General features: G+C 37.1%; 1 protein-coding gene across 1 annotated transcript in view; it reads right to left on the reverse strand.

The window, feature by feature from the left end:
- SMCHD1 (structural maintenance of chromosomes flexible hinge domain containing 1) overlaps positions 1 to 17,355 on the reverse strand; it is a 73,694-nt gene that overhangs the window by 16,718 nt on the left and 39,621 nt on the right. The window contains exons 26-34 of the mRNA XM_021386519.1: positions 16,627 to 16,775; positions 15,002 to 15,090; positions 13,155 to 13,273; positions 12,278 to 12,445; positions 10,392 to 10,517; positions 6,337 to 6,416; positions 3,824 to 3,981; positions 2,197 to 2,312; positions 1,112 to 1,173 (exon numbers count right to left, since the gene is read on the reverse strand). Of these exons, the coding sequence (XP_021242194.1) occupies positions 1,112 to 1,173; positions 2,197 to 2,312; positions 3,824 to 3,981; positions 6,337 to 6,416; positions 10,392 to 10,517; positions 12,278 to 12,445; positions 13,155 to 13,273; positions 15,002 to 15,090; positions 16,627 to 16,775 (1,067 nt within the window). The remainder of the gene's footprint in view (positions 1 to 1,111; positions 1,174 to 2,196; positions 2,313 to 3,823; positions 3,982 to 6,336; positions 6,417 to 10,391; positions 10,518 to 12,277; positions 12,446 to 13,154; positions 13,274 to 15,001; positions 15,091 to 16,626; positions 16,776 to 17,355) is intronic.

The following is a 17,355-nucleotide window of genomic DNA, read 5'->3' on the forward strand; positions in this document are numbered from 1 at the left end:
ACACGGAGAAAGTTCTGCTCTCCTAAAAGCAAAACTGTACCCTTATTCTGGAGTCGTCTTTTGCTACAACTATCAAACACAGCCTTGGAAGGCTGCGGAATCTTCAATGCCTTTAAGATAAAGACTGAGCTCTTAGTAATAATACCAAATGCCATGCCTAAATAGCTACAACTCCTATTGAGATGTACTGCAGTCTTCTGAGTTAGCTGTAATCTCTGACATGGAAGTCTTCATATACAAATAAATTACATTGGTGTATACCATATGAGAAGCTAAAAGACTGAATAAATGAAGGTTATATCAATTGCTTTCCCAAACAGTGAATTCTTAGCTGGATATAACAAAGGAAATTACAGATGGTGGTAAATTTACATTGTGTATCAAGCTGAGCCAGAACTTTCGATTTGAGCCTCATCTAACCCGCTTCCCAGGAAAACAAAGTTCCTCTGTTCTTTTGATGGAAGAATTAGATCAGGTGTGCAACACTGGTATCTGCTGCATACAGGTGATCCTAAAGTCTGCATTCTAAAAACAGAAGGGAAGTCTAAAATCTGGAGACAAGAGCTTGAAGCAGCAACCAAGGCTACAACTATTCAACTTATACCATCCCATAGCATGCCTACCAGACACAGATGTATAAGGAATGTGGCAACCAGACACCAGTGTATCATGAACTCTAGCTCTACTGCCTGCCATCTGAGACACTTCCTCTGAATGAAAGACCACTAAGCTGACAAGAGAAAAACATCGTTCAAAACTAACAGCTACAGAATGTGCTTAATCAGAGTTCAATCTGTTTTGTCTAACCTGCAATTCTACAGCAGTTGAACATTCTACTGAAGAGAAACTAAGGAAGGTTACTATAGCTCTTGCACTGCTAGCATTTCTCATCATGTAATATACTACTTTAGACTCTTTCCTTCTCTCTTCTCAGATTAAAACAAGAGTCGAATATATCTTAGGAAGAATACAATTCTCATACTCACCACAGCATGCTAATACTTTTCATAGCACTGCATTACACTAAATGTTTAACAAATTGTTATTATCAATAACTATGTATTTTGCATAATAATCTGCATCAGTAATTACAAATTAATTGCTGCCATACCTGAAATAAAAGAAGCCATCTTCCTTGTCATCCTTCACTTTACTACAGCTAAACGACGTAACCTGAAAGGATGCAAAAGTCAATAAATCAATAAATCAATAAATAACATTGAATACTTGAAAGAACTTTGTTTGTAATATGCTGTCAAGTCTTCATGATTTGAATATAGGTCACTATGAAAGTAATATCTCCTATTTATTACCACGGAAACTACAACAGACACAAAGAGCACAATAACACTGTTTGACAGAGCAAACTCTCAGCTACAAAACACGGTATTTCAGCACCATTCACCAGCATTACGTACACGTTTTTGTCAGTTATGAAAATGAGCCTGCATGCTGAACTTGATCTGCACCAGAGGAGATGACCACTGTCACTGTTGCTACTGCTGAAATGCACCACTCACTGCCTCACTGTGCTCACGCCCACTGTCTCGTCTCTGTAAACGTTCAGCAAGCATCGATGAATGACAATGGGTGCAATATTTTCCACGTGGAGGAATTCAGTGACACACCTTTGCTTCATACATGCTTCCATGTCAGATGCTGGTTTTGTCAGACTGCCCCTCTGCTGCCATTTGTTGTACCACAACAAAATGCAATGGAATATTGGCTGGAAGGTTCAACCTCTACTGCCCTATCACCAACATCTGCTTCTGATGTCACGGGCCAACATAATAAAACATGAAGCATTTTTTCTGAGCAGCCCTCACAGTACTGATAGCATACAGTAATTCAATGAGACTACCTACAATTTAGATGTTACTTTCACATTCCTAATCCTGGGACTCTGTTTTTTGCAAACTCAGGGTCTCAATTTTTAATAATCTCCCTGTTATTCTTTAGCTTCTGCAGACTAGAAGCACTTCTATACTTACTATATTACTACATTGGTATTTCTGTAGTCTGACAACTTGTAACTCAGCAGATCGTCAAACAAATATGTCTGATAGGTAATTCTCGTTATTTAAAATCTAGAACAGGATATTGACCTAAGTTATACATGTGAAAATTTCCGTTATAAAAATATTTGTCCTATGCTACCATCTCAATATCCATTTTGAAAACGTTTTGATGACTTACATCAGTTGGTATCCTAGTTCCGCTGCCCTGTCCTTTCCACATTTTCATAGAAATACGTGCTGGATTAATATTTTTGATAATATTGTCATCTTCAGAAAGAACACTAACCATAAAATCTGCAGAACGAAAGAAGACAATTATTTAGGATTATTTTTATTCAAAATAACAATGACCAAAGTTGATGAATTTCTAGATCTTGCTCCTACCTAGGGAAAAACCACACAAAACCTACATTTCAAATGAAACCCAAGCAACAAAAATTGAAACAGGGCATGGAAATCAGTCTCTCCCTAGTCCTGCAATTAGGTCAGATAACAATCCTTATTTAGGCAAAAAACAACAGGAGCAACAAAGCATGTGCTTTATTCAATAATTCCTTAAAAATCTCCACTAAATTCAAGTCTGCCTTTCCCAGGTTATCATCCTAATTAAAAGCAAGCCAGGTTGCTTTTGCTCTTACAAAAGAACAATCACTAGCTGATCAAGTAGTTGATTTCCTTCTTCAAGGACTGGAAATCCATATCTCCCTCTTCCTTCACAAGTGCTTTAGACATTGAACTACTAGATAAAAAGGCACAAACCACTACCATTTTCCCCCATCTACTAGCCACACTGTAATAAAAAGGACTCAGGATAAGAACCTTAATCAGTTTGGCTATTTCTTACAACTAACATGACATACTTAGTAGTAGGATATACAGACACATTTCATTCCTCCATTTGCTATTGACTGATTCTGCAGTCAAAATATTGGTCTTTTTAAATCTCAACCCAAATAGTTTAGCTTTTCCTTATAAACTCCACAGAAACTAAGTGGTCTGAAAGAAAAGCAATATGAAATAGAAGAAAGCAGCCATTCTAGTTGTAAATGCTAACTGAATACTTTGAAAGCTACCTGTAGCTGTAGTGTCAAACATATAACTGAAGCTGCACAGTTCAAACAGAACTGAATTTTGCACATTACGGAAAGACTGTGCTTTGATGTGAACAAAGAATTCAAGCATGATCACAAGTATACCTTAGTTCATCAGTAAATTCAATGATTAGGATGCTAATTAAATATGAGACTGTTAAAAAGGAATTTAATGTCTAATTTTATAATCAAAATTTAATATCACGTTTACAATTTTAACTCCTGAAGAAGTTGTCTACTTGTCTTCCTCTCTAAAAATGTGGTTGACTTAAACTGCACATACTACATTTGAAAAATATATATTTTATGTATTAGTTACTTCTCTGTTAAATCTTCAAGTACTGTAAACTTGGTGATGTTTGAAAAAGCACACTTTTCCATGCCGTCTGTAAAGTGGAAGCCTCTTTCAAGCTAGCTTCTATTTCCACTGTAACAATGGAAGACATGAAGAAGTAAGACAGTTACTTTCATTCACATGCTTCTCATTTTTTTAGCTGTCTCATGAAAGCAGCCAAGTTAGTCTTCCATTCCTTTAACTGTGTGGAATGGAAGTCCTGGGTTTATTTATAAAATTGCAAATAAGAATATCTTAACAGTGAGCAGAATTAGTATACTAATATCTGCTTACATGGAAAAATACTGGTAGCTATAGAGACCTAATCTCCTTAGAAGACTGGTTTTTTTTATTATCTATCAAATAATCCTTATACTTACCAGGAAAGGTGCCTCCTGCTGGAAAAGAAGCATTTTTGTCATATTTAACATTCAAGCGGACGGGCTTGTCAGGATCAGGAAGGACATTTAATTTAATTACAGGACAATCTAATGCGATCTTGTTATATGAAGCACTAAGCTGTAAAGTGTGCTCTCCCCTGAAATAAAAAGAAATCATAAAAACTGTCATAAAATCTCTTTTGAAAAGACAATTATCAACATACCTCAAATCTGAATCACTTGCATGAAAGCTTAAGAAACAAAATCTTAAAAGAATTTCAAGATACCAGTAGTAAAGAAAAGAGAAGAAGAAAGGAGAAAAAACAGAAGTGTTAAGGTGAAATTAGAAACATATGAATGAAGTAAAATCACAGTTTTAAGATATTCTTAAGATAGTAGCTTATTAAATTTAATTTTTAATATTTCCTTAGCTTGATCCTTTCATTGCCTATCTGTAAGATGCTAGCAACTGCAGCAGCTGTAAGTCGCAAAAGACAGTATGGAAGAAAGCAAGCATAACTAATGCTGCCTAAGGAACAATCTGCTTTGGCAGTTTCCAAAGAGAGAATGTGTTTAAACACACATCTAGCACTGTTAGCACATAATGACTTCACTGTTATATAACAACTTAACTGCATGCTGGCTGTATTTCCCAGCCAGTTCTGATTATGCTAAAAAGGTAAGGCGCTACCACTGAACACACTGGTTTCTAGCAGCTAGTAATATACTGGTATCTAATTTACCATCCACTGAGTTGAGAACATTACAAACACAGTTTGTAATATTGTTATAAATGAACTCCTGGAGGTATGAATGCAAAAATATTGAGTAGCATAAAATACTTCAGAAGAAAAAGCACTGAGTGCTTGCTTCTAAGCTACCTAAAGCCAATCCAGTCTTGAAAGAGAAGTTCTTGCGAGCTAAGCATTACCAACTTTTAATCAGTATTTCTCTTCAGGGTTAGCTTAAGTACTTGTAACAAAACACTCAGCAGACTTTTCCCATGATATCCATTAAACCTTTCTACAGCAGGCAATAGATTAACTTGCACTGGCTGTCAGGGACCAAGAAGTAAAGAATCTTCAGAACACACAAAAAATAGTTTTAATTGGTACCAGTGATATTTTAGATTTTTTTAAATGGAAATATCATCTATAATTACTCAGAACTATTTAGATCTGTGTCTCAATAAAAGTGTGTCTCCCCAGGGAAGTGGTCACGGCACTAAGATGCCAGAATTCAAGAAACATCTGGACATCGCTCTCAGTCATACAGAATGATTTTTGGGTGGTCTTTTGTGTAGCCAGGAGTTGGACTTAATGATCCTTATGGATCCTTTCCAACATGGGATATTCTATGATTCTATGCCTACAAATTCCTGTTCTTGAGCATTCACTAAGAAAAAGGAAACAAACAAAAAAAAATAGCTTTCAACTCATTTTCCTAAGCAAGCAAAGTTTAAGCTATTCCATCTCAATATATGTCCAGTTGAGACTGGCCAGTTGATTCAAAAGTTAAAAGAGGAAGTGAAATCTTAAAAGGCCAGAAGGAATGTGTAAAAAAGCTGATTTACTACAACTGAGGAAATGGAAATGCAGAACACAAATCATACCCCTACAGCTTTCTAGAAATGGTAAGTAGCTAGAATAAAGAGTCCCCAGTCATTTTCTTCTTTATGGGAAAAATAATCTTTCTGTCTGGTACATGGGTTTACTATCCACTTAAAAAAAAATTACATATAAACCCCAAACTAGCTATCACTTGTGTAGAACCATGCTTAAGCAGCGAGACAAAACAGTAAGATGCAGGAAAAAAACTATAGTGTTATCAAGCAAGCCTTAGGGATACAAGAAGTGAGTAGCAGAACTGTGAGCATGAGGAGAATAGAGAAATAATGAATTTGCGAAGTCAGACGGGACACGTGAGTGTAAAGTGGATCCAGAGAGACTGTCATGAGGAAGCAAGAGATACAGGACAAAGCTGCAGGAAATGAGACTTTGTTATATCTACTGTAAATAAGAAAATATTTTTGGTTTTCTTTCTGTTTTTCCCCACTAGAATTCTTTTTGGACAATTTACCTAATCCTTTAAACACTGGTTAGCTCCTAGAGGAAGTGGAGTTTCAGTACTCCTAAAACATGTTCCTATTTTAAAAGCATGATGTTTAGTTCTGGTCACTCAAAGGCTGTAAACTTCAACGTTTTAAATGATTTACACATACACTAGGTACAGCTTGGCAATTATAAGCTGTGTTTTACCATGAGGAGAAAACTTAGACTTCAGAAAATTAGAACAGCAGCTTCTCAGAAGAAAGAAGAAGCCATTCATTTTTACTTAGTTAAGCATTTTATTTCTTAAAGCTCACTATGTGGCTTTCCATCGGCATCTAAATAAATGTTCGACCTTATCCCTAGACAATTTCCTGGTAGGTACATTATGAAATGCGCAGCTTAAATATATCTAGCAAGCGACATTTCAGAATTCAATTTTTCCACATAATTTTCACTACTTACCTAGGTGCATGAATACTAATAACTCCCAGGTTAGCCCTACCATTGTCATCTGTTTTATGTTGCTGGTTTGAAGGAACAATCTGTCAAAAAAAATATTTTTTATTCTTTCAGTGACACAGAAATAGTATCAACTCTTAGAATAAAGTGTATATCTCATTCACCTACATACTGTCTTTCCATTTGAGTAATGGCCGCTTTGAATTTTTGCACTCTAAATTAGGGAAAGATACACTATCATGAATATGATATTAAGATGCTTCAGAATTTTCTCTGCCAGTTTTTGAAGACATTCACTTAACCTGAACTAGGATCTTCATTAATATGTTTAAATATTTAATTGATGTTATTTCTTTAACTGATACTATCACATCATCCATAATACATATTAATATGAGTATGCTTTCAGATTCTAAAACCTTCTATGAATTGTTTAGTCCCTTTCAGTGTTTTTCCAGTCTGCGCAGAGGTTCCTGGGTAGTAAAAATTAAAGAATGATTAAACATCAGTAAAAACAACAAAAGCAACTGTGTCTATCTTCCCTTTTCCCCATCCTAGTCAAACTGTCAAAAGAAGTAAGACTGCTAGACAACTTAGAGAAAAGTGTTACACATGATGAACTACAGTACCTCACTAATCAAAATTTAATGACAAACAAAAGCTAATCTCTACACCAGAAGAAATGGCATTTAACCAAACACTAACAAGTAACTTCCTGCCAGCATTGTTTTAGCATAACAACACAAATGCCTTACACATCTCCTGTTAACCTAGTACTTTAATCAGGTTTAGCTCTAATTTCTTATATGTCAACGGAAATTCTGCTGCTGACTTAAAGGAGTTCTGGCTTAATCTCATGGTTACAAAATAACGCCCCATTACTCACTGGTGCTCTTCAAGGTGCAGGTTCTGCATGCTCTGTCTTTGCCACACTAACTCCCCTGGCACTGAAAGTGAAATCTTGTGACTGACAGCGCCACTAAGTTACACTTGTCCTTACAAATTAAACAGCAGAGAAGCTATCACTGCACTCTCCCTATGAACCAGAGAATTTTAAAACTATGGATGCCAAGATCACAGATTCAGATTCCACAGATTCATCTATCCTCTCAGAGAAACAAGTGGTAAATTTTAGAGAATACAAACACACTCTTAGAAGTATGGAGAAGCTATTTCTTCTGAAAATGGGCATGTATGCTGTCTTAGCCTTACCTAATAAATACCTTGTCAATGTATCAGAAGAACCTCAGATAGTAGCTTTAAAGTTTAGAGGACAGCATAGGAAGCCATGGACACACTCTGAGTTCTTGTGTAATGAATTCCTCTCTAAAGAGGGAAATCAATTTTTTACATTGATGACATAACACAACAAAATCATGCAAAATTTTGTCATTGAACAGTATGTGGCATTAAATTGCCTTCCGTTTGCTATTTCAGCATAAACTTTGGAAGACTAAATGTCTAATCTTACACAAAAAAATAAAGTATTTGGAATAGGTCAAGTGGGCAATCTTGCAAAATCGTTTTTTTCCCCATATCTCATGTCAGTAATTTACATGAACGAAACTACTTTAGGAAAAAAAAAAAGTGAGAGTAGATTGATAATGGAAGCATGAATTTATCCTACCATGTAATCACAGAAGGGTAATGGCAAAAAATGTGTGCTTCAGTTCAAATGGAAGGTAGCATTGTAAAGATATTTTGATATTCTAGAAACTCTAAGAAAATTGTCAGACATTTTATATACTCTTCTGAAGACTATACTGGGTTTGCAAAATCATTTTATACTTGACATTACTGTACATCACAGAAACTAGTGCTTTGTGCATTTTCACTATTGGGTTGCACATAGGAGTTTGGAGATTTTACTGCTGAGCCACACACATTTAGTTTTGGACCCAAAGCACAGAGAATGGAGTACAGAAAATGCATGCTGCAACGACAGATTACCAGATTCAGGAGACTCAGAGTATAAGTCATGAAGTGTAAAAGGACAGCTTATCTGAGAATTTCAGTTCCCAGAAGCTTCTCATAACCTTTGGGAGACTGTGCATATACCCTATTTGAAATGCCAAGGCAAGACAGTTCTCCTGCAGCTCTACTGTAGGGCACCTGCTTTAGCACGGGGAATGGATTTTATGATTCCCAGAGGTCCCTTCCAATCCCTACAATTCTGCGGCTCTCTAAAGACCCGCTCCAAGACAATTGAGAATACTGATCTATTGATTTACACAGACTGGGGGAAGAAGTACTTGAGAGCAGCCCTGCGGAGAGGGACTTGGGGGTCCTGGCGGATGAGAAGCTGGACATGAGCCAGCAGTGTGCGCTGGCAGCCCGGAAGGCCAACTATGTTCTAGGCTGCATTAAAAGAGGAGTGGCCAGCAAGGAGAGGGAAGTGATTGTCCTCCTCTACTCGGCTCTTGTGAGGCCCCATCTGGAGTACTGCATCCAGGCCTGGGGCCCTCAGCACAAGAAAGATGCACAGTTCTTGAAGTGGGTCCAGAGGAGGGCCACCAAGATGGTCAGAGGGCTGGAGCACCTCTTCTATGAAGAAAGGTTGAGAGAACTGGGCTTGTTTAGTTTGGAGAAGAGAAGGCTCCAGGGAAACCTCATTGTGGCCTTCGAGTTCTTAAAGGGAGCTTAAGAACAGGAGGGGGAATGACTGATTACACGGGTTGATAGTGATAGGACAAGGGGGAATGGTTTTAAACTGAGACAGGGGAGGTTTAGGTTGCATATTAGGAGGAATTTTTTCACTCAGAGTGTGGTGATGCACTGGAACAGGTTGCCCAATGCCTGGGGATGCCTTGTGGATGCCCCATGCCTGGAGGCATTCAAGGCCAGGCTGGATGTGGCTCTGGGCAGCCTGGTCTAGTGGTTGGCAACCCTGCCCACGGGCAGGGGGGTTGAAACTAGACGATCTTTGAGGTCCTTTTCAACTCAGGCCATTCTATCACTCTATGATTCTATGATCTGATGTCTGTTTAGCAAATATGCAGCTAGTTGCTCCACTGATGTATGACAGTATCACTCAGAAATCATTCCACTGTTGTTGTTCTCAAGGAATGCGGATGAATGGCATGCAGACTTTATAAGGCATGTCATCAGTCTTCTTTGGAAGAAGGCATAATGTTTGAAAATGCAGCATACCACTACAAAGTGTCTTTGATTAGGCACTATAACCACAGAGTATTATTGTCAAGTTTGTATGTCCTCTCAAGAACAATGTAACCAGAAGCTTTACAGAGCTGCAGCTGCCTTCATAAAGGCACTAGGGGAGGCAAGCTAAAAAAAATTCTAAACTATAAGCCAAACTTCTACGGTAAGAGACAGAATAAAAACCTTCAAGATGTAAAGAAAAGTCCTGAATAATAATAAACAACATAATTAGTAAAAAGAAAAACAATAAAGATGAGTAATTTTAGTATAGCTGAACTGGGAAAAAGGTTAATGAATTAAGAATTCTATCAAACTCCTTTCTTGGTATAGACCAACGTTCAGGCCATCTGACACAGAAATGAGAATAACTGCTTAACTCTGGGTTAGATACTGTACTCTCATTGTTTTAAATTAGTTTATACTGCCAATGCTCTTCTCAGTGAGAAGCAGACCAGATGATTAGTTCATGTATAGACCACCAGCCATACATTCAGGAACCACAATCAAAAGAACCATGAAATAAAAATGATTTGGTTCCGACTATGGAAGATATCATTATTGTTATTCAGTAAGTCACCTCAGATAAAGTGTGGGATGCACGCAGAATTTGCACAAAGGCTGAGCAGAATATGAAGGAAGTACACTAATTACATTTGGATACCAGACTATAGGAATTTTGTTATGTTTCTGACTGTTATGATAAAAGGAAGCTGAGGAATCTGTCCTGGGAGCTGTTCACTGAAATTACTATCATGTGAGATTAATTATTCTTTTGCATTCTTACAATATGTTCTTCTTTCTTTTTTTCAAAAATGTCTTAACAAGGTGAAGAAGAAATCATAGACAATACCAATCTGTGTTATGTGAACAAAATTTCACAACGTAAGACTTACGCTTACCTTTAGGCTGCTCCTCTTTGTAAGGCTGATTTTGACATTAGGTTCAGGAGATGGATTTCCCCACTGATCACACAGTTGAACAATAAGAGGCTTCAGCAATTCTCTACCATTAATCACTGCAACAGGCTGGAAGATACACAAAGGCACTATTCTATTCTGTTTCAGATATATTAGACATTCATAGCATATCAAGAATACCCTAAACAACAGCGCGCGCCTTTTCCATACTCCTTGCCTCCTATAACAGATAGGTCATGTTAGAACTGTGGAACTTCTTGAAGACATTTCCAGAGTTCTCCCATTTGCATTCTTGTCATTGTAAAATGAATGACTTGATTGAATTTAATGTCTCACTCATGTTGACACACCTCAAAGGAAAGACATGCTTCTGAAGACGCTTATGAACACTTTCCTACTTGCAGAAGGAGTGAATGGCCCAAAACTTTTTGTCTGTTGATAGACCATAACAGCTTTTTAAAGAGTAAAAATAGTCATGACGTTCCCTTTGGTTTTCCATTTTCTTCAGTAGTTTCCTTCCCCATTTTCCCAACACCTCAATCCTTGTGCCTGCCTCTGCTCATCTATTTTACTTCTTGCTGCAACTTAGCATTATCACTTGAATGAATAGCCAAAGCAGACAAACAAATGAAGGGTAGTTCAAAAAAATCTCCATCTGTCATGGTTTTATGATTTTTGGTTATCAGTATTCCACATCATAACATCATGTAGTGTACTGGGAGTTAAAGAGTTAATGCTCCAGCTCTGTGGATCGTGGATAGTTGCGGGTACGTGGTCCTAAGACGACCTACATTTCCCAGAGGACTTTGCTGCTCTGTTACCATTTTCTGTTCAGAGGGAAAGATAAAACTGTTCGCATAACACAAGACATTCTCTCTTCTCGTCCTGGCAGCATCTCACTCCCCAGCTGTCTCACCATCGGCATTAGAGTAAGGCCTACCTTAATTTTGGACACTCTCGCTCAATTTATTGGATTTATTAGCTTAAACTGTAATTATATTGTATTATATTGTGTTATTTTGCATTCCAATATCTTATTTAGTAAATTAGTTTGTTTCTCCTCAGATCGTTGCCGCTGTTTTGTTTTTAGGGCCATCTCCCTACCCTTTTTCCCTTTTCCCTTTCCCGGGGCATGGGTCCTTGGGTCACCTGCCCCATTAGTCACGGAACCGGGCCAAACCTGCCCGTAAACCGTTGACACCCTCTGTTCAAGTACTGTACTCCACTTTGACTGTAAGCACATAAAAAAAAATCCTAAGTAAATTTGAGGTTGTCTTCCTACGTCTAATAGTGACAAACAAAGGAGAGATGAGCTGTCAACCATTTCTATCATTAAAGACAGCACCTTCGGCAAACAGTAGATCCATCCTGTAGAAAAACTGCTGCACCAAAGAAAAGAACGTTGTGTAGAAAGGTGAATGGGACAGGAGAAAGAATTTAAGACATAATTAAGGAATATAGTGTTATGAACAGATACATGAGTTAGTTCACCCTAAAGTAAATGTGCTTTTAAAAGTTAATGTGTTTAGTTAGCTACTGTATGAAAAATCCTTCACATTTACTGTCCCATTTGAAACATGCTTATACAATTGGCTTGCCAAATAATTAATTTTGCTCGTATTATATGGTCCTGAACAAAATACAAAAAATATCTCTAGAGCTGTCATATTCCGACAGTTTATTAAGAAATCATGTTAAGATCGTATTAAATTATCACATTAAATCATATTATTAATAATTACATTAAGAAGTCAGTGTTTTCATCTTTGCATCCTGTGCTCCAAAAGTTCTGTAAATAAAAGACTTGCTGACCAGTCACCTCTTCTCCCTGCCCACCCCACTTCCCGACAAAAAACTGTTTGACTTACCTTTTCTAACTCTGGCCAATCCACAATTTGCAATTTAGCAGGTGATCCTGCAGTTAAATTTACTCTGAGAAAATCAGAAAATTCACGCCAAGCAAAGCACAGCTGCTTGCTTCCAAGTGCACAAGGTTTAAATCGAATACCTTTGACTCTCATTGTAAATGTACTTTCCTATTGAGAAATAAAAATAAAATTTTATCAACAGAAAAAAGGAAGTATATTTTTTCATTCTTTTTACTACTGTATTCTAATATTTACCCATTCTAGACACTATTTACTGCTTCTAACTAAAAATTAAATACAAGATCTACTCTAATTTAAATGGACTTCTTGTGTAAGAAATGATCATTTTAAAACTTAAGCACTTCTCAGTGGCCTGCTTTTCAATGCAAAAATTATGTATAATTTAGTTATATTTAGCATTTTAAAAGGAACAGAGCACATTTTAAATTCAACTATGGCAGAAAATATCATTAATTCTTCAAAGGATTCTAAGAACAATTAAGCCACCATTTAAAAAAAATTTAAAAAACTCAACAACAAAACCCACACAACCATCAACAAAAAAGCAACAAAAGAAAAGACTACAAAGAAGAAAAAGTATAGAACAATGGACAGGAAACAAAAGCAAACCTAACTCTAGCTTAAAGTGACCTGACTGTCATGTTGCACAGCTGCAACAGTGATAAGGTTTTTAACAAATGCCACTATATTCCTTAGAATGGGATCATAAGAATTTAATATTATCTTTATAATCCTTACCACCTAGCATTTAATTTCACTATCTTTACACATTTTTGGTGTAATTCTGACAGAAAGAATTAAGAGAAATTACCACATATAGGCCATAGAGAAATAAACTACGTAGTATCTTATTTACCTGCCAAGTTATTTGCAAATTTGACTTATCAAGTCCAGGCCCCGCAACTCCTAAGTAACCTATACATGCAGATGTCACTGTTTGAACTTGATTTCCATACTGATCTGTGATCATTACATCTGTTAAAAAGAACATAATTTATTAAAACAACTAAGATGCATACTTTGGCACCTACTTTAGTGAAACATTATGCAACATACAGAATATAAATGTACATAATATACACACACAATACATAGAAAACTTACATGAGTATCACAGTCTCACAGAATGGCTGAGGTGGACAAGGCCCTCTAGCCCACTACCTACTCTAGCAGGGCCACCCAGAGCAGAGTGCCCAAGCCCATGGCCAGGCAGCTTCTGAAGATTTCCAAGGAGGAGACCCCACAGCCTCTGGGCAGCCTTTGCCAGTGCTCCATCACCTGCACAGCTCGTGCATACTGCTTCTTATCCTGTCACTAGGTAATGCTGACAATATATTATGTATACATGCTGATAATGCCTCCTCTCTTCACTCTCTTCCTAATCATAGGACACAAATGTTTGTGCTTCCCACTTCCTTTTTAAGTAAGATCGCTTCTTGCTATAAAGTTAAAAAAATTATTAAAATTGAAAACTAATTTTTAGCCCGTTAAGAGAGTTTGTTCTATGTGCTTGTATTTGCTCAAATGGGATCTTTTAATGCCCTGAAATACCATAAGAATTCTTAATCTCTAGAACCTAAAGTGTTTCATGTTTATTAGAAGTAAATGACACATTCAGAATAGTTAAAGCACTGCACACTACCTGTACAAATACCAGAATAAATAAAAGTAAAAAACAACAAAACAAAAAGCCAGTATTGAAGCATTTAAACTTTTCTTATTTTCACAAAGTCTGGAGCAGCCATGTGCAGAAACCAAGGAACAATAAGACTGATTCCTTAACATGGTTGTTTACTTAGGCTAAGCTGTTAACTTTAAAATACTTCATTTTGAAGGCCATGCCTTTGAAATAATATGTCTGCTATTTTAGTCCTTAAGATTTTAGAATCATAGAATGGTTTGGGTTGGAAGGGACCTTTAAGATCCATCTAGTTCCAACCCCCCTGCTATAGGCAGGGACATCTCCCTCTAGACCAGGTTGCTCAAAGCCCCATCCAGCCTGGCCTTGAACGCTTCCAGGGAGGGAGCATCCACAGCCTCTCTGGGCAACCCGTTCCAGTGTCTCACCGCCCTCACAGTAAAGATTTTCTTCCTAATATCTAGTCTAAACCTACCCTCTTTCAGTTTAAAGCCATTTCCCCTCATCCTTGCTGCTACATGACCTTATACAAAGTCTCTCCCCAGCTTTCCTGTAGGTCCCCTTCAGGTACTAGAAGACTGCTAGAAGGTCCCTGTGGAGCCTTCTCTTCTCCAGGCTGAAGAGCCCCAGTTCTCTCAGCTTGTCCCTATGAAGAAGGTGCTCCAGCCCTCTGATCATCTTTGTGGCCCTCCTCTGGACCCACTCCAACAGCTCAATATCCTTCATGCATTGGGGGCCCTAGAACTGGGCACACTACTCCAGGTGGGGTTTCATGAGAGCAGAGCAGAGGGTCAGAATCACCTCCCTCGACCTGCTGGTCACACTTCTCTTGATGCAGCCCAGGGTACAGTTGGCCTTCTGGGCTGCAAGTGCACATTGCCGGCTCATGTTGAATCTTTCACCAACTGACACCCCCAAATCCTTCTCCTCAGGACTGCTCTCAAGCCATTCTCTGCCCATCCAGTATCTGTGGGGGACTGCCCTGGCCCAGGTTCAAGATCTTGTACTTGGCAAGAAAATAGAAACGTATTTTACAGCAAAGTGAAGAATGTGCACTCACTCACCAACTTCACCCTGTAGATCTTCCCCCAACTGTAGTGTGTTTGATCCTTCTAATTTGCATTTAATGTGTTTGGGTTCATCAGGAAGTGGCCTAAGTTAGCACAAGAAAATGCATTTATAATCATTTTCATTAAGCTAATCACACTAGAACACAGGACAAAGAACGTAGCAGTAACTATCCATTTATGATTGGAGGGGTTTTTTTTTTGTTTTGTTTTTTTAAATTTACCCTTGCACGTACTAGAGGATCATATCTGATGTGCGTGAAGTTTATGTAATAGCTTTTACCTCAAGTTTATCAGGTATAACTTACCAGACACTCCTAACAAAAGACAGCATCTTATTTGAAATAACTTGCCTACCAGTATTTTACCACAGATCACATCCGTAGCCAGACACAGCACATCCCCAAGTAACATACAATTGTGTACATATTAATATTACTGTAAAATGAAAACTAATATTAACATTCATCCTGATGCACATATACGCAAAGGTATCACAGCCTTGCTATGCAAACACTTGCAGAATTTCTTAAGGATTTGACTACAACTAACGTAATTTTAAATTTTTAGGCATAGTTTTTCCTTAAATAAAGGCAGAGCATATTATAAAATAATCGCTACAAAATACTTTTTGGGGTGCTTTTTAAACAGTCCTAGCCTTTCTGTTGGTTTATATGATGAAGGTTAACATACGTTACGAGCTGGCTCCCTCAGAACTAGTGTCATCCAATAACTAAATTATTTGAGAATTAACTTACTCAACACAATATTTAAAAAAAAAATAATTGTTGAGGCATTTAAAAATAATACCAGAATGACCGCCACTGAATTCTTACGACAACTACAACAGAATAAGCCCTAAAGAGCTCCCTGATCTGACACTACTTTTCCTTGACAAGCAAAAATGTATAAGAAAATTAAACAATCCACCATTCTACCTCCTTTCAAGAAAAGTATCAATTTAGCCTACTTTTCTACTTGTCATGTAAGAAAACAAAAAAATATTACTTTAAAGAAACATCTTCTGTCTCTAACAGTGAAGCATCACAGACAGCACTTTATAAGCTTTAAGCTCCAAATTCATAAAGGATCAGATCCATCTCAACAAACTTTATAAAGATATGGTAAGAAAAGCTAGTTGCTGAGACTCAGTAAGTGATAAACAGGCAATTTTAAAGTTCAGCTTACAACTTGTCACATTTGACCAAGATACCAGACACAGGTATCCACTGTTAGGCTAGATAAATCTTTAGATACAAAATAGCAATGGTAACAATGCACTCTACAGTGATATTTCCCTTTAGTTAACAGTGACATGACTGAAATAAGAGTAAAAGTCCTATAAGCTAACACTTGACGAAAGTTTTCAAAGGTATCAATAATCTCCTTCAGTATAAATATATATACTTTAAAAAGTGATTATAGGACTAGACATAAACAGATTGCAATGCAACCTGTCACATAGTTAATATTCTCATCCGTAAACATTTTTGTTTTAACACTCTTCTGTTACCTGATTTCATTACTTCAGCTTCCATAGGAAAATTTTCATATCCAAATGAACAAATCTATAATCCTTTCCTGACACAACAGCTCACAAAATGTATTTCAAACATACCAACCTGACTGTAAATGCACTTTCCAAAGACACGTGGTCATCAAGGTAACTTATTAGACAGTAGCGTACATCTTTCACTGATGTTGGCACTTTTACATCAGGTAATAATCCCTGCATCAACTGCTCTCTGTTAATTCTGGGTGTCCAGTTAACCTAAAATTAAAGTCGCTTAAATTAATCAGAAATTAAATTATTAACGACTAGCAAAAATATTACATCTGAAGTCATTCTAAACATGCTGAAGAAAAATATAGGTAATAGCTTTCAAAAGGTAAGCCAGAGCTTTTTCCAACAGTAAGCAATGCTCTCTACCCAAATATGCAAAATACACTTCATATATAAAATAAGCCTCTCTCACTGCACCTTCTTGAGTTACGGAAGATCTGATCCAGAAAAACCTTACCAAAAAGTCACATACAAGGTGGAGCTCTATCTTTATATTAGGCTCCATGTACATACACAGAAAGAGAAACAAAATCTTCATGAAGAGACATGCCTATTCAATGTTCCTAAAGCAGGGAAAACCTTAGATCTGAATGTTAGAATTCCATTATGATGTTTGGGAGAAGAGCTGGAAATTACTTTTTTTCCATAATACTATCCTGCAGCATCATTTTAAACTTCGTTAAATGCCTTCATCTCATTAATGCCACAATATTAACAAAATGATTTTTTCTTGAATTTATTAAGCAGAGATTAAAGTTCCCAATAATATAATCTTGAGGAATATTAT

This window comes from Numida meleagris, chromosome 2, assembly GCF_002078875.1.
Source record: "Numida meleagris isolate 19003 breed g44 Domestic line chromosome 2, NumMel1.0, whole genome shotgun sequence".
In the NCBI taxonomy this organism is placed as follows: Eukaryota; Metazoa; Chordata; class Aves; order Galliformes; family Numididae; genus Numida; species Numida meleagris.